The 27,123-nt window shown below is 41.5% G+C and overlaps 1 protein-coding gene across 10 annotated transcripts in view; it reads right to left on the bottom strand.

The window, feature by feature from the left end:
- Window positions 1–291: 291 nt before the first annotated feature.
- The window catches only part of LOC138619034 (CUGBP Elav-like family member 2), a 32,003-nt gene continuing 5,171 nt past the window's right edge, over window positions 292–27,123 (bottom strand). For 3 of the 10 annotated variants that reach the window (XM_069695200.1, XM_069695203.1, XM_069695204.1), the window contains 12 exons: window positions 20,257–20,453; window positions 16,991–17,073; window positions 15,273–15,321; window positions 14,583–14,717; window positions 13,571–13,650; window positions 12,167–12,328; window positions 11,028–11,091; window positions 10,124–10,258; window positions 9,408–9,533; window positions 9,020–9,196; window positions 8,693–8,839; window positions 292–7,062 (listed from right to left, as the gene is read on the bottom strand). In XM_069695200.1, coding sequence (XP_069551301.1) covers window positions 6,935–7,062; window positions 8,693–8,839; window positions 9,020–9,196; window positions 9,408–9,533; window positions 10,124–10,258; window positions 11,028–11,091; window positions 12,167–12,328; window positions 13,571–13,650; window positions 14,583–14,717; window positions 15,273–15,321; window positions 16,991–17,073; window positions 20,257–20,453 — 1,483 coding nt within the window. In that variant the 3' untranslated portion in view covers window positions 292–6,934. Of the gene's footprint in view, window positions 7,063–8,692; window positions 8,840–9,019; window positions 9,197–9,407; window positions 9,534–10,123; window positions 10,259–11,027; window positions 11,092–12,166; window positions 12,329–13,570; window positions 13,651–14,582; window positions 14,718–15,272; window positions 15,322–16,990; window positions 17,074–20,256; window positions 20,454–22,217; window positions 22,341–27,123 lie in introns of those variants that run through there. The other 7 variants (XM_069695201.1, XM_069695205.1, XM_069695207.1 and 4 more) reach the window with 5 other exon arrangements.

Here is a 27,123-nt window from a genome sequence, read left to right on the forward strand (position 1 = left end):
GGAATTCCTTGGAAATTTAAAGTTCACAATGGGAAAGCCAGACAGCACGATGCCGAGCAGTTTTAGTAAAAAAAAAAAAAAAGTTCTCTATTTACCTGATTTTAATGATTAATTTCTCCAGAAGCACTCTATTTGTATACAACATATGGACCGGTGACGAATTTAATGGAGGACTTGAGTGACATAAAATAAGAGATATTTCCAGACAGGGATAAGGAGTCACCGATTTGTTTGAGTGTAGAAATGGTGTGATCTAAAATCAACATTTAATCCATCTTGCCAAGACCAGGATCAGTGGTAAAAAGTTGAGCTTTATTTTTTTATTAAATACACTTTGTTCAGAATTAAAAGACAGGTATTATGCCAGCCGACTTGTCGAGACCATTGGTTGAGACATCCCCATTATTTATTTCCAATATACAATAGCCAGCAGTGTTTGTTTTCTAAACACAAGATAAAATAATATTGGGTTAAAAAACTCAATCTGTTCACGCAGTAGTTTTTATAAAATGTTGGTCATTTTAGGGACATTTGATTGTACAGAACAATAGGCCCGGTGGTTATATTACATTTTGCACTGATCCATTGATCAGTGCCTTTTTAACAGGGGAGGAACTTTCAAAGTAAAATGTAAAATATAGGGACATGTGACAGTTTATAACCAAGTATTAAATTCGCCTGGACCCCATTTTTAAATCTAAAATGCCGTGACATGCATATTTCAACACAATGCCAAGATTTGAATCCAGCACTAAAGGACTGGTAAACTGTGAGAGCTCCACCACTGGGTGGAGGTATTGGACAGTACCTTTCAGAGGGAAACATAATTAAAAAACGTAATTCTACTTTGGCATTCATGGTTAACAAAAAATAAAGACCTTTGGACCCATTATAAAGAAATTGTACTTTCTACTGCTTTCAGAGGTCATATTGTGTTTGACCATACGGACTGACGACATCCTAATGAGTGGTTTGACGACTAACAACATGGAAACACCTGCAACATCTACCCATATGATTCTCTTAAAAGGCATCTGTTTTAAATGTTCTGGCTGCCTGCCACTTCTGCACCTATTTTGTCAGAACATTTGCAGGTTGGATTTCAAAGAATAAAAAAAAATCTTGGGCCGATCCTTCTGCAGCTGCTAATTTCCACCGATTCAACCACAGAGGGTGAAACAGTAAGCAGAGACAGGAGGCGTCTCCTCCCACACCATCCCTGCAATGCTGCAGAACATGTTGCGTCTTGGTTTATGGGTGAGGCTCTTTGTCCCCATAAAACAACTTTCTCAAGCCTTATTCTAAAGTTATTACTGCACTGCTAAATCTAACATTTCCCCATACCCATAGATGCTTAGTAGCAGGTACACAACCTCCAAAATATCTTAACTTTCAAATTGTAATGACCTCAGGAACATTACAGACTGATGACAGGAAGGAATTGAGAGTTTAGGCCTGTCCGCACTTTAACTATGACGGGTGAAGTCTGAAGTCAATTGTCCAATTTATAAAGTGAGTTACTGATCTTTGTTATTGGGTTAATGTTTTGCGTAGAGCTGTAACCAATAACTTTGTCATAAATTAGCACAAAATGATGAAAAATACCCATTATAGTTTCTCGAACTCTGTTTTGTCTTGTTTTTTTCTAACAGTCCCAAATCGATAAACAAAATGATATAAAACAGAGAAGAAGCAAATAATCACATTTGAAAAGTTGAAGATATTTGCTTTCATCTCTTGGGGAGACAAGGAACTGCACCAAATACTCACGTTAGAGACGCTGGGGCTGGTGAATGTTTGGCATTAATGCTTGAAAAAAAGAATGATTAATCGTTCAAATGATTGCCAATCAGTTTCAGATGACTGGCCATCATTGAAACGGTAGCAGCATTAATCATCTATAAACTCAAGGTATTTGCAATTATTGGTTAGACTTTATAGTGACACAAACGCAGCTTCACAGATGTATAAGAAACAATTCAGCAGCGGACTGTGTCATCAATGAAACCCAAAACCATCACCTCTAACCGGCCCGCAGCTCATCGCACCGCTCACATTAACAAACATCATAAAGCTGGTTTCCCCCTTCGGTTGCAGCTCAGAAATAAGCAAAGAAAGAACAACGAAGAGAAACAAGTTAGCGAGACACGACACACTGGGGGAGGGAGGGGGGGTGGTTTGTAAAATGTCTTTACAACACTGGACAAGCACAACACACAAAGACACAGTCCATATTAGGGGAAATGGTTTAATTTGGAGACAGAGGCAAAGAAACACACCACACATAAACAAACATTGACCAAAAAAGAACACAGAGTCTTTCAGCTACACACTCCGCTATGGGAAAAAACAGAAAACTCTACACAGGTAAAAAAAAAGCAAGGCTCAAACTAAACAGTTAACTTTTTCAACTAAGACAATTATCCACACAAAGTTGTCGAAATTCTGATGACTATTAAACTATGTGGACAGCACAAATACTAACATGAAACTTACCACGATTTAGAGGATCCCAACCCCCCCGAAACTGATTAACGAAGTGAGGAACATGTAGAGATCCGAGTAAAATCAAAATCAGGCATCTTTTAGAGGCAAAAGCAAAACAAAAGCAAAAAAAATTGCTTGACACCACCAAGAGGCCAAACTCAAGACCTGATCAAGGTGAGGCCACATTGAGAGGCCAGACAATTTTTTTTTCCAATATAGATTTTTTTTTTTTCCTTTAATTTCCAATATAAAAAGCTTCACTGGTACAAAATACATATGAACAACCAGTTGTAGAAATTGGACAGCCTGTGTATGTCACTTTTTTTTTCTTCTTTTTTTTCTCCAAATCCCACCCAGTTTCAAAAATTTGATATTGACTGAACAGAAAAAAGAAACTGCACTATGTATAATACAGATCACATCAAGATGCACTCACTTTGGCTTTCATCAAGACAAGACAAAACATCTATTAAATTATTGGTGGAACATGAACAAAGTCCTACCGATTATCAGACAAGAAAATAACACAGGAAAAGATTTTTTTTTTTTCTCTGTTTTCTTTTGGATCAAGACAATATCTATAGAGATGCAAAGCTACCACACTGTCAAAAAAAAAAAGCACTTCAGAATATGAAAAACAACAGAAGAATCTAAGTGATTGTTAGAGCTTGATCGGGATTTGTGATGGAAGCCCCTGAAGTCGAGTTCCTGTTGGGACTGCTGTGGACTGTACATTGTGCTTTTTTTTTTGTTGTTGTTGTTTTTTTAAGGTTTTTTTTTCACAGTAACACTTCACCATACACTGTATCGCCACTGACCTGCAATCATGTCAGTATTTGACGCACACGTTTTTAAACCAATTAAAAAGACCTTTGAATGTCACCTCGGTTGGCTTTTCTGTTTTCACTCCGGCTTTAGTTTGTTTCTGAGTGAATTCAAAATAACACACCTGATCACCGTCGGTTCGTATCGCAGTGTTACAGTACACGTGTTCGCACTCACTAAGAAAGACGTTTAACCTTCAAATGAATAGGGAAGTTTATTGTTTATCTACAAGTTTTTTTTAACCAACTGTTCAAATTGAGTACATCACAATACACATTTACCAATAACTCAACACACAAGAGTGAGGGGAGGAGAAGGGGGACATTAGCAGGTGACAAGAGCTTTCATGACACTGGCATAAATAGAGAAAAAAAAGGCGAACTGCAGCAATCTCTAAACCAAGGCCTAATAAGAATGTGTAGGCAGTTTCTAGACGTATATATGGCACTTTGAATATTGTATTGCATTTGGATAGAAAAAACACACTGTAAAAAGCACATGCCCATATTAAAAGAGAAATCAGTGGTACCTTGAAAATGTTGGGATCAGAATCACACACACAACATTCTGCAAAAGTGATTAGCTCCCACAATTGTGCTTAACATTTCCTTACAAAACTATAACACTTCCCTCAAGCACTGTTTCAAATTTGGTACCTCTCTTTCTTTTTTTTTTTGTTATTTTTGGAATATTTGTGTTTTGAGAAAATGGGAAAAAAAAAAAAATCCAAACTGAAAAGGTCAAATGGTGATAATTGTGCATTTTGTGTCGTAATCCTGCGTGAGTGTCTAGTTTCACACACAAAAAAAAACCCTGAGTTGACAACTCTTTAGCGCCACCAGGTACGCAGTTTTAGGGAACCCTTCTTTGGGGGTGGGGGGTGAAGTGGTTGTTATTTTTACCAGGGTTGTCTCAACGATGGGACGCACAACAGACAAAATACCACCCTGATAAAAAAAGTGTAAACTTTGTGCTGAAAAAATGGAATGTATTTGTAAACCAACACTATTGTGGTGGATTTAGTAGTTTTAATGTGTTGTGCATCGTGTGCGACTCAAATATGATGAAGAACAATCAGGGGAAAAAAATTAAAAGCAAGTATGTGCGTGTGTCTAAAATGTGCAGAGACCCACAGGTTTGTGGTGTTGTGTCCGAGTGATCTCTTCTTCAGGGGCTCCCCACATTTGCAACCACAGAAAGTGTTGTGTGTGTGTGTGTGTGTGTGTGTGTGTGTGTGTGCGTGCGTGTGTGTGTGTATAGAGGAAAAACTAGGTAATATTACAGCAAAGAAAGTCGTGTAAATTCAAAAACACCAAGTTTGACACATGGGCACTTTAACAACGAAATCAAACAAAAAGACATTGTCTGGTATCTGTATGATTAACAGACACTGTAAATCTTCAGCTTTCAACATGAGGCATCCAAACTAAACCAAAGTGAAACATCCATTAATTAAATTAGTAATGAGAAATTCACAGAAAGTCAACAAGACGTACCATGGAAGTTGAACACTTCTTTAAACGCAGGAGAGGGGGAAGGGGGGGGGGGAATGAGCCTCAAAATGTGACCTTTAAGAAAAAAAAGTTTTTTGTTTTTTTTAAGCAGAAGTCAAAATTACAATTAATGCAGAGGAATTTTTTTGATTTAATATGTTTTAATTTACTAGAAATGACCTCAAATGGTCACGCTGATTAAACTGAATTTTTAGTCCTCTTTAAAAATGTGATACACTGAAGACCCCCCAAACACAGATGACATTACAACGTAATCTACAAAAAAACCCAAAGTTTTGCCTGGGTTCTGTTAGTTAAACTTCTATAGATTCAATGGTATAAAATATAGGTAATCTAAGTGTGCATTTAAACCACAGATTGTCTATTTGTGAATCAGTTCTAAAAAAGTTGACTCATGTAGGTAGTCATTTCTCTCAATAGAGCAAATGTACCTTTTATTGTGCCATCAATAGTTCAAAAAAAGGTAAATACACTGGATATTTTTGTAAATGAAATGAAAATATAGTTTTAAATAGCCTTGGTGTAAATCTTCACACTGCCCGCAAAATGTAGATCATTACAGAGCACTGAGAGGGATTTTACTGGTCAGACTTTCAACGGTGTTGGAAAGTGGTCTGTAGCATTTTTTTTAATTTTATTTTAAGAAGCCAACATATTGCTAATGGCACCAAATAGCACAGCTGTGTGCCAATCCCTGTATTCAACTTTCAAGTGAACTTTACTGAGAGAGGTAAAAAGAAAGCAACATAAAAAAAAAAGAAAAAGGAAAGAAGCTAAATTAAAAAATAAGAAATCCCACAGGTTTTTAAAACATTCGCAAAAAAAAAAAGGTCTCTTAAACGAATTCAACGTAGGTAAGTTTTCACATTGATTTGCTTGACCTCTCTCCCACCCGTCACATTTCTATACAGAAAAAGCAACAAAAAAAACAAAATGAATATACATGCAGAAAAATCAGGTTGAGCTAAGGTCAAGGTCAGTGGGTGGCCAGGTATTGGTCAGGCGAGCTTAGAGAGACATCACAGACAATGGTGGGATGATGAGGCCAGGAGTTTGGCTTGGCTTTCAACATCATGAAGACATGCTAGGCTAATGATGAGCAAACAGGCATGGAGATTTGTTCTAAAAAAGGAACAAAAACACAAAAGGAGAGAGAGAGAGAGAGAGAGAGAGAGAGAGAGAGAGAGAACAAAGAGGAGAGAAGAGAAAGTTAGGGGCACAGCACAAGAATCGTTTAGCCATGAGGCACAAAAAACAACAAAAACAATGCCAGTCACCACATACAGTAAGGACAGCGGGGTGAACTTACCCCCCTCTCCCGACACACAAAAACAATACACAGATTTAAGGAAGTGACACCACCAGGACATATGGCAGAGACTCTAACATGCACAAACTGTACACTTGGCACCCAAAGAGATCCATCTAGAGCCAGTCCCTTGTGGGAGACTTGGAGGATGGATGGAATGACTGGAAGAGGTTGTTAACAGAGAAACAGAGAGGTAGCCTAGCTCAACATGGCTTAGATAATGAAAGAGGACAGAGAGGACGAGGGGGACACGGAGGAGAGATGAGGGGACTGAAGAATCTAGAGTGCAAAAGAGCTTCACATTAACGATGATACAAATGAGACAGACTGCACGCAAAAAGCCAAACAGGTTGAAGCTCTGGGTCTACTGGCTTCAGCCCTGCAACACAACAACTGATCCTTAGTCAACCCGTCTAGCTTGACCTGAAGGCAATGAAATGGCATGGAAACACACTTGATGCTCTCCACTAATTACAGTGACACAAAATACCTCCAGCGAACACTGAATCCAGTGATAGTCATAAATAATCATTTACATTAAAAATATTTTATCAGACTCAAATAACATGATAAAACCGCAGGAATGAAATACAGCAAAATGTGGAAAGATCGTTTCAACCATTTCTCTCTTTTTTTTTTTTCTTTTTTTTTTTTAGGAATAGGGCGAGTACCCTCCTGTGGTGGGCTCCTCTCCCCCCGCCCCACTGAGTCTCTGCTGTGTTGACCTCGGCTGGAGGGTGAACTTACCCTAGCAGTGCTAGCATTAGAGCTGGGGAGGGGGGCGGCCCCGGGGCTAGGATCAGTAGGGTTTGCTGTCGTTCTTGGAGCGCTTCAGCTGAACCTTCAGCCTCTTCATTCCGATCTGGAAACCGTTCATGGCCTGGATGGCAGCTTGTGCAGACACAGGATTGTCATAGCTGACAAACCCTGACGACAAGAAAGCGGAGGCGCATGTTATGAACGGCAGCTAAAACAAGCAAACCTCTACACATATTAAAAATGACAACTGCTGTCGGCTCTCAGGTTTGCACCATTTATCTGAGCAGGTGAAGGGGGGTCTTATTGTTGCTTTCTATATCGTGCGCTTTTCTTTTTTTATTTAATTTTCTCTAGAAAATGAAAAAGAACCGCTGCTGCAGTCAAAAGTACAGACTAGGACCAGAAACAACTGATAGTACAGTAAAGTAACGGAACACATTAGGGGTCGACCGATTTGGCTTTTTCAGGACCGATACAGATTATTGGTAATCAAGGAGAACGATAAACCGATGTTTGGAACCGATATACATTTGCAGGAGAAAATAAAAATCTGTGTCAAAATTTGGAATAACAAACGGCTTTAAGTAAATAAATGCCGCCGCTTGACTCTTATTATGAAGGTATACTGCAATGAGGGGTATTTATTGTAAACACAAGGAGATCCTTTATTGAAGCACCAGCAGAATGTTTGATACATGATTTTAAAATGTGCTGGGTTGTTCATTGATAGCTTAACTTTGGACTTTTATTGCGCTCACGTAAGCAATGTAGTTGTTGTCAACTCCACTAACGTTCCCCTGCGTCCATCTTCTGCTCTGCGCGTCTTTACAGAGACGCACGGCTCCGCCATTCATGACACGAAGACCGAGCAGAAGAGCAGCAGCACAAAAATTAGCGCGACTTTCAGTGACAGAAAAATGAACGAGCGACTCTCACACCGAGCTGAAATGAAGCGGGAGCACAGGGACTCGGTAAATCTCTCGTTTGGTTCTGGGGGGACGTTCTGCCCGGACAGCGGTGGAAGAAACACTGACGAGTCGCTAACGGTGTGAGACGAACTTTTATGAAACAACGCGTGTCGTTAAACTCTTGAAAAGAGCAAATTAGACTTGATTGCGGTGTTTTTGCAACTTCAGCGTCGAGGACGGTGGTTTTAACTTCTGCCGTGTCTCCTGTCTGACCTTTGGAACGGTCCTCCGGGCTGCTGATGACTTCTTCTGTGAGAAGTTCTCAGCGTTGATTGGCCATTACTCATGAGGTGTAACCAATCAGATAAAGCTGTGGGCGGGACATTGCTCAACACCAGTGGTGACTACAGACTGAGAGAGGCGCTGCATCAGAACCAAAGCAGCGCATTTATTAATTAATTAATTTCATCGGCGATTGAATGAAAAAAAAATATGTACGCCGATAATCGTAAAAATGCTAAATATCAGCGCCGATAATCGGTCAACCCCTAGAACATAAGATTCAATTATCTTCAGAAAGTGTATTTAGGGCTACTAAATAGTGAACTTGACTACACCCAGATTTTAAGATCATTTCCAGTGTAATTAATTTCCATGTTAGAAAGCGCTAAATTCAAGACAAGAAGTTCCAGGTTTGACTGAAGTCTCACTATTTGTTTAGTAATAAAACAGTATTAGACACATTGAATAATTTGATGAGTATTTAGAAAAGCTCATTTGATTTACTGATGTATATGAATATAGTTTTTTATTTGAAACATATCATCGTTTATCAAGTGAAAACCACCATCAATATTTTCAGGACTGGCTGCTGGTGCCAACACACTTACCAAAGCACTTGCTCAGATTGGTCTGTTTGTCAATGAAGACTTTGGCAGAGACCACATTTCCAAAAGGCATGAACATCTGCAGAAGATCCTGGTCCCCAAACTCCTGGGGCAGGTGGTAGATGAACAGGTTGGCGCCCTCTGGCCCTACTCCATTTGGTAAGAATCAGATACTCAAGTTAGATAAGCACACAAACAAACAAACAGGTGTTTACAGTCAACAAAAAAAACATAATTCTATTTAGGAAAGACTTGATCAAATATATCCCTGAAAAGTTACATAACACTAATGTAAAGATGGGCGTTAGTGTGTGCTGAGCATCTGCTCACCTTCCTTCTGACTGCCAGCAATGCTCTGCTGCAGGAGGGACTGGCTGTAGAGGGAGGGCAGGGCGGACGCTGTGTACTGCTGCATCCCTGAGTAGGCCTGGGTCAGAGCGTCCATGGAGCTGGCTGCTGACCCGTTGGCCATGGAGGCTCCCAGGCCTCCATTCATGGCCCCCATACCTGTAAAACAAGACGCGTTACACTCACAACATTGGCAACTTTGGAAAAAAAAAAAAAAAGTAACATCAAAACAGCTCTCCACTCCTGAGAGATCAAAGTTGCTTCATGCCGTTTTATGGTTAATGTCCAATTAACTAGCAATCTAGTTAATTAGCAATCAGGCAAATTTCTTCCACGTTTTTAATCCCGCGATTAGAACGGATGTTCTCACCACTGACGCTGCTGGTGAGAGCGTTAAGGTTATTGAGGCCCATAGAGGTCCCAGTGAGACCCTGCAGGGTGCCCAAAGATGCCAAGGTGTTCATGGCAGCACCAGCACTGGACGCTGTTGACCCAGCTGTTGAAAGACAAAACAAAATGTCCACATTCATATCACACTTGAAGTCTGGCATCTTTGCCACAAATAGTGATGGTTATGAGAGGATGACACAGCAGTGAGGGGGCAGTTTAAAAGCTGTCTCGTAATGAGAAGAGGTCATTACCGAAGCAGCCATATGCTAAACTCAGACAGATGGAGCCAATGCATATTTACACAGATTAAAGGGAAATGGGAGGCTCTCATAAAATTTTATACGGGGGTGATTAACTCCCATAAAATAAATGAGGAATGGCTGAGGTCTGTTGGGCAAATAGCAGACGAGGGAGGTTTGCAGGGGAGGACTGGAGCAGAGGGATTGACTGTGGAAATGTACATCGCAATGGTGAGGATTTTTATTTAGACTTCAGATTTAAACATTGTGGTGTGAAAGTAAACAAAGATAACAAACAAGGTGAACTTGGCAATCACAAGTAGAAAAAGGTCAAAAACGCATTCCATAAACAAGTGATCCAACTGAGGCAGAACCAAGATCCAGCCACAGGGCTCGACTCACACCGGGTGCTACTGTATACATGCACATACTACACATTCAGCTCGTGTTGAATTACCTGGACTGCCCAGAGCTCCCAGGGCTGCACTGGTGGCAGACAGGGCATTGGAAGCCTGGCTGCCAGAACTCTGGGCTGCAGCTGCAGCGGCAGCTAATGTGGCCAAGTTCTGGAGCTGAAGTGGATTCACACCGGCTGAGTGCAAACAAACAGAAAAGATTATCAAAGATGTCAAACTTTATCCTCACTTTCTTGCAGACAAACAAAGTCATGGAGGGGATGTTTCTGTTGTGCCATCAATTAACACATTATTTCTCTTCGTCTCCTTTACATTAAACTGTTTGGATACAATTTGACATCGTTGCAACTTATTCTGCTGCTTTCCACTCACTCTTGTAAGTTATAGTTTGACTTATCTTTTTTTTTTTTTTAAATCTTTTTATCGGACTGTGACACTTCATTCAGAGTGTTTATTCAGTCTTGTTAAATTATTATATTTGATCACTTTGGTATTGTTGTGCTAAAAGAAATTCAAGCACTGTTTATTGTACTTTTATACTGGTTTGAAGATTGTAATAGATAAAAAAAAAGAGTAATTTATTAATCCCAGTTTGAAAATGCAGTATTAATTTTAGAGCTGAAATTATATTTCGACATAGTTTCACTATAGTTATGAAGTCGGATGTTGTGTGCCGCTCGTTGCTTTAAATATGGAACACTTTTCCTCGTATTGCTTTTTAATTTCACCATGTCACAGTGACGTGCTGTTTGTCTTCAAGCACCCTGCACAGGCCTAAAATAGCACCACCGATTATTAATGTGCCACTGATCTGAAAGAGCAATGTGATTTGCGGTAGTTAAAACCATGTGGGCGTAGAGCACCGAGTCACAGGGTCGGTGACATGAAAAGTGCAGACCACGACGAGAGAACAGCAGGACTCAACAGCTGAAAGGCTGAACTTACCTCCTAGCCTCTGCATACTATTGAAACTGCCTTGGTTACTGGTAGATGTGGCCTGCTGGAGCAACTGTGAAGGACACGGAAAGAAAGGCTCAATTCAAGAATGTATATCATACCAAATGTATGGCAGGAAACTTATGCAATTGAATAAATTGATGTGGAGCAACAACTCGGGGGAGGGGGGAGGGGGGGCTTATAGTAACAGTGAGAAAATATTACAAACGCTTTGTTTTTGAATGACAGCATGGCATTTTAGCCCTCTAATTAAAACTGATGTGATGTTTGGATTGATGAAATCAAACGGGAAAAGAGTTTTTGTCCAGGCATGCAACATCGTCAACGTCTCTGGTTTTCTTGCCAGAAGCATAAAACAGCTTGGCAGTTCATGTTTAAGTCACATGTTCTCTGGCTCTGAATAACAGACACAAAGTCACATGTCATTGTCCTTCAGCCAGCACACAAACTGAGAGGGAAGGAGTTCCTACTCGGAGCCAAAGAAAATCAGTTTGTATTTCAGGTCTCAAAACTGTGCAATATTTCATGTCATCAGTAACCTTTCATCTGATTGGATTTAGCAACAGCACAATTTATTCGTGATTATTTACAATTGCAATCATTTAAAATCAAGGTTTAAGGCCTACAAGGTTATCTATATTACACACAAAATGGCTGCTGCATTTCCGTCAAGAGCCATCACTGTCAAAGTCAGACAGCAGGGGCACCTGAACACGCAACTCGATAGAACAAAATATATCTCTGGAAAATAAAATCCTGCCTTTGTCATGCATTTCATTTTTTTAATTTTTTTTGCAGTTATCTTTGTACATGAACATAAAACATCTGAATACGGACAACCGTTACACCACTACAAACTGAGATTTTTTTTTTTTTTTTCAAACCTCTCGTGCCTGAAACATCTACAAAAATACACAATTTTTAACTTAATCTGTTTTCATCACATACAATACCTAATGTATTGACTTAAAGTTGTTGCTTTATACTGCGAGGCAGTTCTTTTGTTTTTCCACCCTTGTATTTCCCGCACCACCGTAAACAGATGTCTGAACCAGAACTGTGTTTTATGTTAATTCATAGGTAATTATGCAGCTCAACTGGTTTGTGTGTGTTTCAGTAACACTTACAGCCAGGTACTGCGGTGTGAGGGTCCCCAGCCCAGCCAGGTTTCCCCAGGTGGAGGCGCTGTTGAGCTGCTGAATTTGCTGCACTAGCTGCTGCTGCAGGCGCCGCTGCTCCTTATCTCTCTGTGTGTCGGCAAACTTCACCACCAAAGGTGAGGAACAGCCCTGGAGCAGTGGAGAGGTAAGAGACGTTAGGCCGGTTCAAAAGCACACCAAGGAATCAACTGTATATTTACCAATGCAAGGACACAGTCATTGCAAGGAATTCTTAAAAAGGGGGGCGGGGAGAGGAGGGGGTCATCTATGCCTCAAGACAGTTGTATGCCTGTTGCATTCATACCAAAGCTAACACACAAGAGGACATCTGCCATGCAAAGCTGAGCCAGGCCACATTCCAAAAGGGGCACAGGACAACGCTGCAGACGGTGAATCATTTTAGCACTCTGAAGAGCTGAACCGAGTCCACAGATAAGCAGACGACAGATGGACACAACATTTAAAAAACAAAAAAAAAAAAACACATTCAAACATGGATATGTCAGCGGACATCAAGAAAAATGCATTACAATACACAGAATCTCGCAAACACACAGTCACATGTTGTTCAGACAGACGCATGGACGAGGCATGCGGTGCAAAAGTATTTTGAGAGTTGAGAGCCAGATAGGGACCAGGCTGGATAGGGAAAATGGCTTCTGCACCAGCAGCACCTCCCATGGCAGCTGAGAACTGGGGAGGACATGATATGGGGGGAGGAGGGGGGAATAGGTGGCGCCACCACTGGGGCCCACGTTTAATCTGGTAGGAGGAGTGTTGTTTGGTTGGACTCCTAATTAGACTTGGTCTGATGCTTCACTGGGGAGCCTCTGACCTGCTAGCTGTCAAATTACTGCTGCTCTACTTCCACAAAGACTCCATTGGCTATATGAGAACACGGACCCAGTTTTTGAAGAAAGCTAATAGGGTGGCTGCTCCAGTTGAGGTTAATTTTTTGTTGCCCTATATTTAATGGGGTGGGCTCTTTTCCCTGTGGTCCAAAATATAGATTGATTCTGGCAGACTAATGGCAAGGCACTAAAACATTATCAGAATCAATAAATGAGATGCATTTAGTTCAGCCCAAAATGAGAGATGACAGCAATTCGTGTTGTGTCCCGTTAGCTCTGAATTCAGCAGCTACGAAAGCAGCAATGTTTCAAATTTTATTCAATTATTTTGCAGACGACAATGTAATTTCATAATTAGCAAGAGTGGTTTTGGAAATGACTCATGCTCTGTGATGAATGGATGCCATCTGCTTGGATAGGTTCTTCATCTTCCCAACACAAGGGGGCAGCAAAATGTATGAAGGGGGGGAGGGGTGGGGAGAAAGGGGAGATGAGAAATAGGTGCTAAGGGGTACAGTACCTCCATAGTCTGAGAGTGATGCATGGTTTTGATTGCATTCTGTGCCATTGCCCTGGTAGCAAATGTGACAAACGCACAGCCTGTAGGGGGGGAACAATAGGAGAGGGGGGGAGGAGGGAGGGAGGGACAAGAAGAAACAAAACAAGACAAAAGGTTTGGACAACTCGTTATGAACCCCAAAAAAAGACATTACAGTACAGAGAATGGCAACTCCCAAGCACACAGAACCACCCTCACTGGTTAGCACACGGAGAAAGAACACAACAAGGAGAACAGTAACACGGTGTCACATGAGCACAGTGATCGACGGATTAAAGTGCCACCCAGAGAGGCTCGACTATGTGGTGTCATGGTGAGACAGTCAACGTGATTATATACACATAAAATGCACACTGAAAGGCTTTGATTTACTAAATTATGTAGACATCAAAAGGCTAATACAGCCCATGTCAAATTGTCGTTACATTGCCTACATTTACTAGAAAAAGAGCAGATATTCATGCCCGTCACTCCTGTGGGGTTTAATCATATATTCGTATCAACACTAGAGCTCCGTGCTGCCTGCTATCTGCAGCTTCATGCAGCAGAGAGCTATGTAGGAGATGCGACGACGACAAGCAGAGCCCGACAGGCTAATTCCAGCCTTTGTAGAGTGTGATGAAGGAGGCGGTAAAGGAGGAGCTGAGCCGAGCTGAGCCGCCTGCCAGCTGAGCCTACGAACACCGGCAGCCAGCGGTTGCCAAGGCAACGGGCCATTGTGCTGGACAGCGAGTGCAGTGGCCCTTCACTGTGAGATGTGGAGGCTGAGTGTCACAGTGATGGGAGGATAGACTATGGGGATGGAAACGGTGCCACTGGAGGTGAATAGCACTTGATTTGGGGTTTGGAGGGGTTGTAATGAAGAAGTAGGGAGGAGCCTGTATAAATACTTCATGAGAATATGTACTCGGCTGTGCTGAAGGTGGCGGTTGTGAGGCCAAGAACACTGTGCCTCTGCTGAAAGCACACCTACCTCTGCTCTGACCATCTGGTCCCCGCAGAATTCGGCACTCTTCGATCTGTCCGAAAGACGAGAACATCATTCTGATTTCGTTCTCGCCGTATTTCTTTGAAACCATTCCGATAAAGAGTTTTCTGTCTTCCACCGCTGCAGACGGATGAAAAGAGAACAGCTATTTAGTTAAACCCAAACAATTATGGAGCTAAGAAAGCAGCAGTTGCATCAGGCGCTAAATCTTGCACCTCTCTTTTTCTTGTTCAAGCTCTCTCCTCGTCATGCTGCCTCTCACTCAAAGTGCCAGCCTCTTGTGCAAATCTCTGCAACTCGCAGCTTTATTTTCCTCAGTGTCTACTTCTCTAGACATAACGATATTATCTATTTGTGGTCTCCTCCTGTTCCTCTCTACCTGCTCTACTCTTCTTCCCATGGTGCCTTTTAAACTTCTTAATCCTCCTGAAGTATCACACTGTATAGGAGATGTGTATTGCTGCACATTCCCTGAACCGAGTCCTTCCCGAGCCTTCATTTTAGGACTAAATAGAGACTCCATTTTGCTCACGTCTTCTTTAAAACTCTCACAACCTACTTGTCGTGTCTTTGTCTATACCCTTCCCTTCAAAGTTTCTTCCTCAATAGACATAGTTTCTATATCCTCCCGTCCTTTGGCTGGTGTCACCCTGCATTTCAAATTCATCCACTTACCACTAGTTTTCTCACTGTCAGCGGGTTTCATCTGGATAGGATGATGCATCTGGAAGAAAAAAAGGGGTGGGGAAACAGTTAACACATCTGTCACAATTATAAACTATGCAGGTACTCGGCCTCGTTATCACTCATCACGAGGGTCTCATATCTTCACACTCAACCTCCCATCCTCAAGCATTTCTCCCAGCTTGTTTTATTCTCTCACTCCAAGATCATCATCTCTCACCACCACCAGCTTCATTAGGAATTGTCTATGAGCTGCTGGCGGGGATCAAATTCCCCTCTATCCAATTTCACTTCTCGCTTTAGTGTAGACTTGTGATTGAACTCATCGATTCTTCCTGTCAACATCCCTCATCATCTTCAGAACAATTTTAGAGATGGTTGACAAGCAGGCTACTTTGGTATTGCTTTCAAATGTACGGTGAGTTTTAGTTTTTGAGATAATACTCCCCTTACACCATCGTATCACAAATAGAACAAGGTGTGGCAAATCTGAGCTGTGAAAAATCTCTTTTCAGCCAGCAGAGCATCTCTGAACATGACACTCATTCTGAGACTTATGTGAGAAAGTGGAGGCAGAATGACGGCTGCAGGATGCGTCATTTCATGTCATTTAATGAAACAATTTAGAGACATTTAGAGAACTTCAAGTTAATATATCTAATGCACATTTACATGACGTGCGGCGTGAAAGAGGAGAACCAAATCTAGTCATGAGATGCCTGAGCAGGTTGTACTTATGAAAAATGGTGGGTTTGTTTTTGACAAGCACTAAAGAGAAGCAGACAGATGGCCTGCTCAGTATGGGGACTGGCTAGCGTCACTGACCAAAGAGAGAGAGGAACAGAAGGGAGAGAAAACAGAAACAGGGAAATGAGCTTTTCCACCGTCACGCAAACCAAACTCAGTCACCTGCAGTCAATGCCAGTAACAGTAGGACCCGGGATCGGGATCAGAGAGCTGAGCTGTTAGACCACACTTCATTTGAAGTGGCTGGCTGATTGATTGTCTTCCAGTAAAGAGTGCTCAAACTATATATTCTGTCTACGACACTCATTTATCAACCCGGTTCAATATTTACCTGCAACCTCACTGACAGCGACTCCTTTTCCAATAGAGTGGACTATTGATTTGATTGACAGCTGAAGTTGTTTGGTATGGATTTAATTGATTTGACAGGGAGAGTAATTTGGAACAATGTATGGGCAAGACAGATTTGTAGAGGCTTAACAAGCCGCTGCACTTGTTGCAGTTGACTGGGCTTTAATCTCACCATATAAATCAGGTGAACAATTAATAGACCACACTCGTGGTTTAAAAAAAAAGAAAAAAAGAGAGAGACCTCAACTCGCCTCCTTTTATATCTGTAACTTTGGGAAATAAAAATGTAGATGTGCATCAATGATTCATGAAGACAAGCATTAATAATTTGTTCCACTTTGCAGCATTGGGTCCTGTGCCTCAGTGAATAACCCGCTGCCTGGTCAAGCACACTTTACCTGATACCTGCATGTGTGTATGTCGGGTCAGCTTATCAATTCAGTGTGTTGTGGTGCAAGGCAGTCCTCGGTGTAGTGATAGTGGGAGCAGAGATATTTCTCAGGCCAGACAGGCATTCAGTGAACCGAGAGCTCATTATCGGCCAGCATACAGCTCACAGAGATGTAGAGGGGCTCAAGCAGCTAAAAGCAGCCCGTGCTGTGCTTACTCACCCCACTTAAGGTCTTTATGTTGTGCAGTGCATTCTGGGCCTCCAGTGCAGCTTTTCTTGTATAAAAAGTTACAAAACAGCATCCTGCAGAGTAAAAAAAACAAAAACAAAAAACAGGGACAAACAATGGGAGGGGGAAGGAAACAAAGGCTGCATTAAAACACGGCGCAGAGAAACGGTAAATGTAACAACACGACTGCTGCAGTCAAGATGCTGCATGGGTGAAAGCGTGTTCTCGAAAATCACATGTTGGAAACATGTGACAGGATATTCTTAGCACCAACTATTAGGCGGTGCACACAGACCATGTAGGAGCTTGCAGCGAGTACATGGGAGTAATGAGATCGTTGAAGACTGTGACATGGCCACAGAGATGACCGCAGGGTTAGATAGCCGTCAGGAGGCGCTGATGCAGTCGGCAGGTCAACACAGCCCAGGCACGCCAGGGCAACGTACCAACACATCACACAAAGGGTATCGCTGCCTTACATAAGAGTCCAAACATATATATATACGAGGCATGAAAACGGCACAAAGAGACAAGAGGGAGTAGGAGTGGGAGCTAGGAAGAGAAATCATGGGAGGAGAGTGGTGGTGGGGGAGGGGGATGAAGAAAAGAAGAGCGTAGAGAGAGAGAGAGAGAGAGAGAGAGAGAGAGAGAAAGAGAGAGAGAGAGCGAGAGAGAAAAAAGCCTCTCATCCTTCCGTCCCAGCAGACCGCCAGTGGCGTTCCAGCCTGTCAGTTTCACTGGGCTGGGGAAGTGGAGCACTGCAGCGTCTCTGACCTACATAGTGTGTATTATGCTGTTACTGGAGCTCCCAGGCCGCGGGGAGGGCTGCTGAACTCTAATATGCATCAAGCTGCACTCTTCTCTCTCTCACAACCAGCTGAGATCTCTCTTTCTCTGCTGCTTAGCCCGGTCTCTGATTTACTGGAGCTAAATAAACCATCCAGAGAGGCGTGATAGTCGTCAGATGATTTTTTCATGACCTGCAGCAGACGTGACCTAAAAACTACTGCAAATCTGATTGCTCCTCAATAGATCTGTGGCAAAGTAAACAACCAAAATGGGAGCTGGATTACAGCAATTTCAATGAACAAATCAGACAAACACAAGATTGATAACATAAGGGAATGGGGTGAGGGGTGTATTACGTGCCATGCAAATAAACCGAAGACAGATATCATCAGACTTCGATAAAACGACCACCACTTCTCCCAGCAGGAGTAGGATACTGGGAAAGGAGGACAACAATGAAATTGATGGGTGTAGGGGTGTCGCTGCATTAAATTCAGCTCACACAGGGTGAGCCAAAGACTGCCATGATCAGGCCAGATTATCTATTAGAATACATTAACATGTCAATAGGCCATCACAGCTGACACTCAGCATAGAACAAGGGAGGGCTCTGCTTTAAAAAAAAAAAAAAAAAAAGGGGGCTTTGAACTCTTCTGCTTCCCAAATGAACTGCACTGTGTTGGCTGGATATTTATATACCCACACAGAATAATAAGCACCCAGGGGATTTTTGGGTACACTTTTAACATACTCAAGATTATTTGGTGATGTTACACGAGTGCACATTTGTTAAAAGCCAGATCAGGTGAAGTCAAGTGCTGTCCTGGTGCGAGGGCAACTTGCAGTTCTGGCCTTGACACACTAAAGGCTCATTTTGACTAAATAGTCAGTGAAAGGACAACAAGGAACTAAATTACAAACTAAAACTTCATTTTTATAAAATCCTGTCTATTTTTTCTCCAACACCCAAATAACCACTAGACCAACTGGACAAATTATACTGCTTTATATATTGCTGCGAAAACAATTGCATATCTGAATATGACCAGGCCACTACAGGGTCATGTTCTTCTTCGTAAATTACTGCGGTGTAACTAATGTTGGCAAAGCTGTTAGAAAAAGGAAAGAGAGATTAGAAATGGCTCAAATGCAATTTTTCTCTCATACGGCGCATAATTGTTGCCATGGTGTTATTCGCCTGTCTTTTGCTTGTGAGAGGCAGAGACTGGAGATGTACTGTGCTAAATGGATATATCGTTCCAAGCTGAACAGCCAGTGAGGTAGCACACTTTCGCCGATTGTTTCCACTAATGATTTTACATATCTAATCAGCAGAACAGCAGCCGAGTTGCGCCAGTGGTTCTGGACATACTTCAGAAATGGTTGATCAGAGACCATTAATAACAGCCAAACACTTCAGGCCAGCTACATTTAGCGTGGGGTGTCGGGGCTGAGACCCCTGGTAGCACAACATTTTTTTTATATTTAGACACAAGTCCAGCATGAAGCAGAGTCCAACCACATTAAAATCCCACAAGTGGATTAGTGACTGTAGCCTTAATGAGTCATCCAACCATCACGGGAATTGAAATTTGGGTGACCCAGGACGGCTCCATCAGGGAAACTGTCGTTACTTTATTCACCTGCAGTTAGTTATGGGAGACTGAGCACTTCCAGTGGCATTTTGCAGCTCTCTGCAGACAGCAGGCTTCCACTTCACCGTCTCCTCTAATTGCAGCCTAAACTGAATCGCTCAACTCGAGCACCATTTCTAAAGGTGGGCGCATCGATTGATGTCTTAATAGAAAATTGCAGCCGAGTAACACTTCCTTCATACAATGCTACTTTTAAGGCAACCATTATTATTATTTTTAAGTCCAGGGTTATAAAAAAAAGGTGTTATTCAACCCTCAAACAAAAGACTACTGAATCACCTCATCTGTAAGCACAAACACAGCTACATTGCGTGTCCAGAGAAGCAGTGCTGTGCATTACCTGAGGGGATAGTGATGAAATGTGATGGTACATGATGTGGCAATAGGAGGGTTTTGTGTGGTGTTGACCAGAGACAGGCAAATATAGGTAGAGGACAATGGTGTCCATATAAACGTTCCTCTAAACTACTGACCGTACCAATCAATAGTGCATGTGCCAATTTATTATGGCTGCAACTACCAACTTATTCCATTATGTAAATATTGATTTATGTTTTAAATTAAACAATTAATCAAAAGAATCATTGACTGTAACCAAATGACTGTTTAATGCCTAGTTGTGAGACAACAAAAACCCTTACATTAAAAAAAGCATGATTAAAATAATACTAACTGTACAAAATAATGAATTATCAGTTGTTATTTATGCATGTCATTTCAGCCAACTAATCCCTCATTTAAATCTAAACTGCAGGCAAAATATGTTCTTCAATCTCTGTGGCGCTGGTAGAAGAAATCATGCTCCGACAATACCTTTGCTCTGAGGAGGATTCTGGGTGCGATCACGGAGGATGTTGATCTGATGCACAGCGCCGAAGGGCTCAAAAAGCTCTTTGAGTTCCGTTTCTGACCAGGCGCGCGGGATCTGTCCCACAAACATCTTGATGGAGTCTGGGTCTGGCTGGTCCAAGTGCTCCAGCGACCCGTTCATCTTGCTGCCGTTGCCGTTGCTAAGAGAAACAAAGAAAATCTATAATCAGTATATCAGCGTTTTCACCCAATCAAATGTATTAAGTGATCATAATTACACTTCGAGTTCTTTGGCGGGAGACCAAAATGCAGCAAGAATTACAGGATGACTCATCACTTTGATATCAAAAACAATGTGATGGTACATTTTCTCTGGACACTTGTGCAGGCGAAAGTTTGGCTCCACGTGTCGACACAATACGCTTCAACTCAATATTTGATGGTTCAGAATGATTTGCATTAAATGACAGTCTGGCTGCTTTTGTTCCCAGCTTCTAGATGTTCGTGTGAGTGAATCCACTTCCTCCAAGCAAATGATCAAATCTAATTCAAACTTTAGTCACACCGAAAGCCTTCGACAAATGGTCCGTGTCAGCAAGTTATTCTTCCATTTCATCTTATCCAGCATGATAATGGCCACAACAGAGCTGCAACGTCTTTTAGATGGTAAAAAAAAGTGTGTAGTTCTTTTAATTTAGAGGTTACAAAAAAAGAAAAGGAAAGAAAGGAGAAAACTGTCCAAATGTTCATGGGTGAGTATTTCTAATCGAGCTTAAGCTTACAAAAATACCTACAAGCGCAAGTATTTGCTCTTATAACAATTTCAAAAAGACTTTGTTACTGATTGGACTTTAGACCACACGCACACATATTTTGTTGATCATCAAATTTTAACACAATGGGTTGTTTCTGCCACACCTGAAATACAATATCAGTAACATGCTGCTGCAAAAACATTTATTATTTAGATAGGAGACTTTAAAACTATTTCAAGACAATTGGTTATTTGAGAAGTGTTCTGTAAATGTAGAAATAATATTTTAGTCAAAAGAATCACATTTAAAAAAAACCTTCAAAGACAACGAATAAATAAATACAGCTGATTATTATTCTTTTAAAAACCTATTTTAATCTATTATATCTAAGGGATCTTTTCATTATTCTACTAAGGTTTTCACAAAAGACTCATTTGCTGTTCTTCAGCCTGCTTAGAGAATGACTGATTGATCACCGTCACTGTGCAGACAGACTACGTGTGAACCAATAACCAAATCATACCGAGATCAGGCTAAAGTGGGATGTAGTAGATGTTCTAAACTTTATCGCTTTAATATTAGTATAAAAAAGGCAACATGCTTTGATGGGGATTTTATGCGTTTCAGAATTCCTGTCAAGGAGTCGAATGGCTTTGCAGTGCGACTCTTTAACTTGTGTACACTCAAGTAGAGGCTGAAACAATACAGTATATTGTTTACAACAACAGATGGTGCAACAACTCCGAATGGCATAGCCAACAACATACTGAGCAACAATCTGGGTGGTTTAGGGTAGTACAGTAACGGTAGAGATGAGTGAAATATTAAATCACAGCAGTTTCCTTTGAGGCAAGCCTTAGAGACAGGTAATCAATACCAACCAGTGTACCTCCGACTCCAGCACCTTGGTCTCACTCACTCACAAAAAAAAAAAACATTTCATGACGGCGGCAGACACACTGGAAACCAAAAATGAGGCAACAGAAATTCACAGATGTTGAGGGAGATAAATTATGCTAAAATTAAAACATTGAAGAGAATGAAGACAGGCCGAGGATCACAACTACAACAACCAAAATGGAGACTTTAGTACAAATGGTAGTAAACTGCCACACACACAAATATCCCCCCCCCCCCCAAAAAAAAAAAAACAACAACATATATATAAACGCTATATATATATTAACGAAAAAACAATTTTACACAGACCTTTGGACACGAGCCATCCATCTCTTACAAATTGAGCCCAGCCGTTCAGCAGAAACACCAAACTCCTTGAGGGACTTAAGTGACATGCTAGCAAATCACACTTCAGTTCTTGTTCTTCTGAAATCCAACTTGACACCTCAGTACGAACCGTTTTTTTTGTTTGTTTGTTTTTTTCCCTGGAGGCTTTCAATACATTCAAATGATGACATACAAAAAAAAAAAAAAAAAAAAAAACAACAACAAAAAAAATCCAATCAAACAAAAGCCTCTCTCCTCCAAAAAAAAAAAGGGGTGAGTCTCCCTCCCCTCCCCTCCCACCAGCTTGTAATAGCTACACGAAAACAGCACCGCAGAGCTTTAAACCTCCAAGAATCGCCGGTTAGCACGCAGAGATTTCGCTGTGCATCTCCTCCTCAGGCGCTTTGGCGATGGTACAGAGAGTAACCTACAGCTTCTTCACCACAGCAGGGGAACAATCACATATTGTTCCCCCATGCTGGAGAACACTATTCACCGTTCCTCTGCAGCACAATGGGCCAAGTCAGAGAGATGCTTTGGAACACATCAACAGCTACGTCTGCTGAGGCCACAGCACTGGTGTGTGACACCATTTATCCAGTTTTGCTAGTGGCACTCCGACGCCATTTTGCTGAGGACCCTTTGATCGGATCTCACTGTAGAGACAGCAAACCTCTCTTGAAAAACTGGATTTGTGTCAGAGAATTGGAAAATATGAAGGCTCCCTTTGACAGAGTGTCCTTTACATTTATTAAACTCCTAAAGCCCTGCAGCTGTGCACAGTCTCTTCAGCTTAAGAGACTGTTTAAGAGCGATGTGATGCAGTAATACATTCTCTGGCCGTACGACCCACACACACATTTTTAATTAGTGCAAAAATGTGTACAAGTTATACATTACTCAAGGAACTGAACACGAGTAATAATAATAAAAAAATTAAAAAAAAATCATCGACTGCAATTGTCGGCCTTTGGATGTTGTTACATCATAGAACAATATTATACAGAGGCCAGATGAACCAATAGTAAAGCCGTCACACAAAAAGTTGAATTTAAAGTAGAGAAGGAAGGAACAACAACAATAGGCAAGAAGGTTTTAAAAAATAAAAAATAAAAAAATGCCTCAAGCTGTATGAACATTTCAAGTTAAAAGTACCCAGGCTGCTGAGCTAGCCTTAAATAGTTTGACATTTCAGAGGGAAAAACCCCAGCTGAACCTGCTAGCTGAGACACCACAAAGGTGACTGCTGCCTACAGGAACCACAATTTGGCAGAACCATACTATACCGCACGGCAGTTTTATAGAAGATAGATATTATCTTTATGAGATACTATCAGTAATGCCAAGTTGTGTAAGTGACATGATGTTGTGTCAATGCTGCAGTGTTATTATGCCCATATAAAGCTGCTGGTGTACACCTTAAACAACACACAGTCAAATGTTTTTCCAGTTTTTTGTCTTGTAAAAAGGACTTTTAATGACAACCATTCACTGTGGATGCAGTGGGGTCAGATAAACTGGGAGCAAAGACTGATGGTACTTTTTAAATGTTTTTCTTGTCTGAAGATTTAAGCGCTACAATCGTAATTTCACTTACCTTTATTGAATTGGGTATTGGCACCGGAAATCTCAAGACAGACACTGTATCTCAAAAGCAAATCTAACCAATGCTCTCTGTATCCACTCGTAACACAAACGGTTAATGAGAAAAAAAAAAAAAAAGAAGTCATCATTTGGGTGAACCAACCAACATAGAGCCTGCATTACAGTTAAACTGTGGCCTTTTATTCTCACCATTACTGTTGCAGGCGAGTGAAATCAACAGCAACCGCAATCATGTGTGTAACCACCATTTCCACACAAGTAGCTGTTGCCCTCATTGATCAAATCACTCAGCCCTGATTCAGATTAAATATGGTATAAAAGCACAAATAGACATCCACAAAATGTTGGTACTTTATCGATAGATATAATAATACGATAACTGATTCTGACAGCACTGCCCAGCTCGCTCCTTCCACCACCTGCCAGACTGCTCCCAGGCAGTAGTGATGAAGTCTTTTGCTGAGCTTCCACAAACAGCCCTGCGATATGGCAGCTCATTGCGCTCCAAGACGCCCTGCAGCAGCTGACGAGTCATCCAAATCCAGAGCCACGACAGTTGCATGCTTACTGCTGCACCACCCATAAAAACAGGTGATTTATCTGGACCATGTGTCCGTCCTGTTGGTGAGCTCTGACCGCGCAAGTATGCCAGCGACACCTTTGCTGTGCCCGTAATAGAAAGCCAGCCAATTTGCCTCGTTATGCACATGATTTTGAAAGCTCAGCATTGTGTGTTTGGACATTAGTCATTCCTAAACCATAAGGGGTCACGGCAACAACACATGTCACATGATGTTGTCGAGCTTTTCACTACTGCTGATGGAAAGCAATCCTTCTGCTCCGCACTGTTAGATGTCACTTTATTTTAAAAAAACAACAACAACAACCTGTGTTTTTATAATTACTAGCTATTCACTAATGCTATATGGTACTTTCAATGTCAACTAAACTTGACAATATTGCTTTAATTAAAATATTGATCAAACAAGTCTCATTAGGGCCATGCTACAAATAATGATGAGTCTCCTCCTGTTTTGAGTAACAGACGAAAACCTGCTCCTTTGCCGCGGGCTGTTTTGACAATCAGCAGCACACTGCTGTAATGTTTTATGTGGAACAAAACAAATTTTTAAAAAAAAAGAGGAAAAGAAGTCAAGGTTCACATGGACATGCAAAATGCTTTAAAGAAGAGGAAAATCAGTCGACTGAAACAGCTGTTTACTTGAAATACCCTCCAAAAAAAAAAAAAAAAAAAATTTAAATCACGAGTTTTTTTTGTCTTTCTTTCAGGAAACTAAAGGTATTATAAGCCGATTCAATGAGACACCAGATGCCTCTAATGCCTTGATAACATCTCTGACAGCTGTCAAGTAGAACATAAAGGCCCTCTCCTCTCTTCTAGCTCCATCTATTTTCTCTACTTCTACAAAAAGTCGCAGGATATTCGTTGACACGTTGAATAAGGTTTCACGAGCTCGGAACAAAAATATTCTCCTGACAGGCTTGAAGTTGTCACTTAAAATTGGCCGCAGAAATGAGGAGCAGAATTTACAGAGGGATTGCTGTGGGACCTTTGAGCAAGAATCGCTTTGACTCATGGTTTGGGAAAACAAATGATAACCAAGAATGGATACCGCTTAAGGCCACAAAGCAGGAGCAAAAGGACTGCGTGTTGTTTGATTTCCATACCAAGTGGTCGACCCTAATCAACATATTGTGGTTCTGATGAGAAATTAAGATCTTTCCCTCCTGGCATTAACTCCAATTCAGCTCAAAATGGCCTGATTTCATTGTTGCATTTCCCCTGATGAAGACAGACGTGTTCAATCAGCCTCTGAATGGGCTACATGTTAACAGACGGCCAGCATCTGATGACAAGGACCGCCCCATTAACTACATAATCACACCAAGTGTCCCTGCCGGTTATGGATCCCGTTGCTAAAGTGGAGCTCGTGTGAACGAACAGTCAAATAAATATCCAACTAAACCTCTGCTCACACCTCCGAGTGTCAGACGGAGCATGAATTTAAATGTTCCGGTGGAGCTCGGCATCATCACTGCATCTCAAATGAAGAGACAAAGAGCCAGCTAAAAGCAGCAATTAAATTTGATTACTTTGAATGTGCTTACTGGCCTGACTTACTCAGCCATCCATTACCCTGACCTGTGATGGGAAACGAAACATCTATAATTAATACAAAACTCCCCTCACTAAATGCGTTTTTTTTTTTTTTTGCTTTCAGTTTAAGCTTAAAATTAAAACATTTTTCAAGGGCTTTGCCCAAAAATCACTCCCTCATTCACTACTTCACTCAGGAGTTAACAGTTGACACAGTGTAATGTGGGAGTGAAAATACAGGACGAACCGCAGACACTTTTGCAAATATGTGAGGGCGTCATGTGATTCACAAAATTCACACTCAGGATGGGATCACTAATAAAATGGCAGACAACAAATGCAATAAACTAAACACTCAATAATGAGGGATTTCATATACAGCCCCGACAGGGCGGTCGCGTCATGACATTTTTCCTCGACGATTAATTGTCACAAATAGAAAATAATTGCAGTCAGCTCAAATAATTACACTCCGATGATTAAGTAATAACTGCGACAGGCCAAAGCACAGATGCTTTCTGCTTCACAAAGGAATCCATCCAAATGAGAAGTTCTGGTGTTATCTAGTCCCTTCAATCCTGTCCACCTCGCATGCGAACAACCGTCCCCCGACTTTTAGTTCACGAGCATACTGAACAGAACAGCGAATAATCTTGAAAACGTCATGCCAACCGATATCTACTTTTTGAGTCACACCCTCAGAAATCCCAACATCTAGTTTGCTGCTTAAACACACATGTAGTCTACACTGTTAGTAACTTAAGAGCCAAGTATTGACGGTTTGACAGATATAGTGGGTGCTTCTGGTCTTGCGTAACCCTGTCCCTCAATATCTTTTGTTTGCAAACCTTGCAGAAGAATTTGCTCAACCTTCGATCAGACAACCCCACGCCGGAGATAGGACATGATTATGTGTTTCGAGGCCGTGCGTGCAGCTCCCAGGCCGCTGGTCTCGCAATTATTGCCACGCCAAGCCAGCAGCAGTAGCGGAGGTACAGGTGACAGCCCAGATCAGAGCGCTCCTTCTCTTGGCCTTCAACATCTGGCTGCATGGCATTCACCCACCCACCACCACCACAACAAAGAGCGCGAGCAGAACAGCTGGTCCCAGTGGCCCCTGGACCAAGTGCCAAGATCCTACACTTCACACAGATCAACAGCTCC

This window comes from Brachyistius frenatus, unplaced genomic scaffold (genome assembly GCF_029030835.1).
Source record: "Brachyistius frenatus isolate BFR_SWC_R1_liver_20210118 unplaced genomic scaffold, ASM2903083v1 Contig_19, whole genome shotgun sequence".
Lineage (NCBI taxonomy): Eukaryota > Metazoa > Chordata > Actinopteri > Embiotocidae > Brachyistius > Brachyistius frenatus.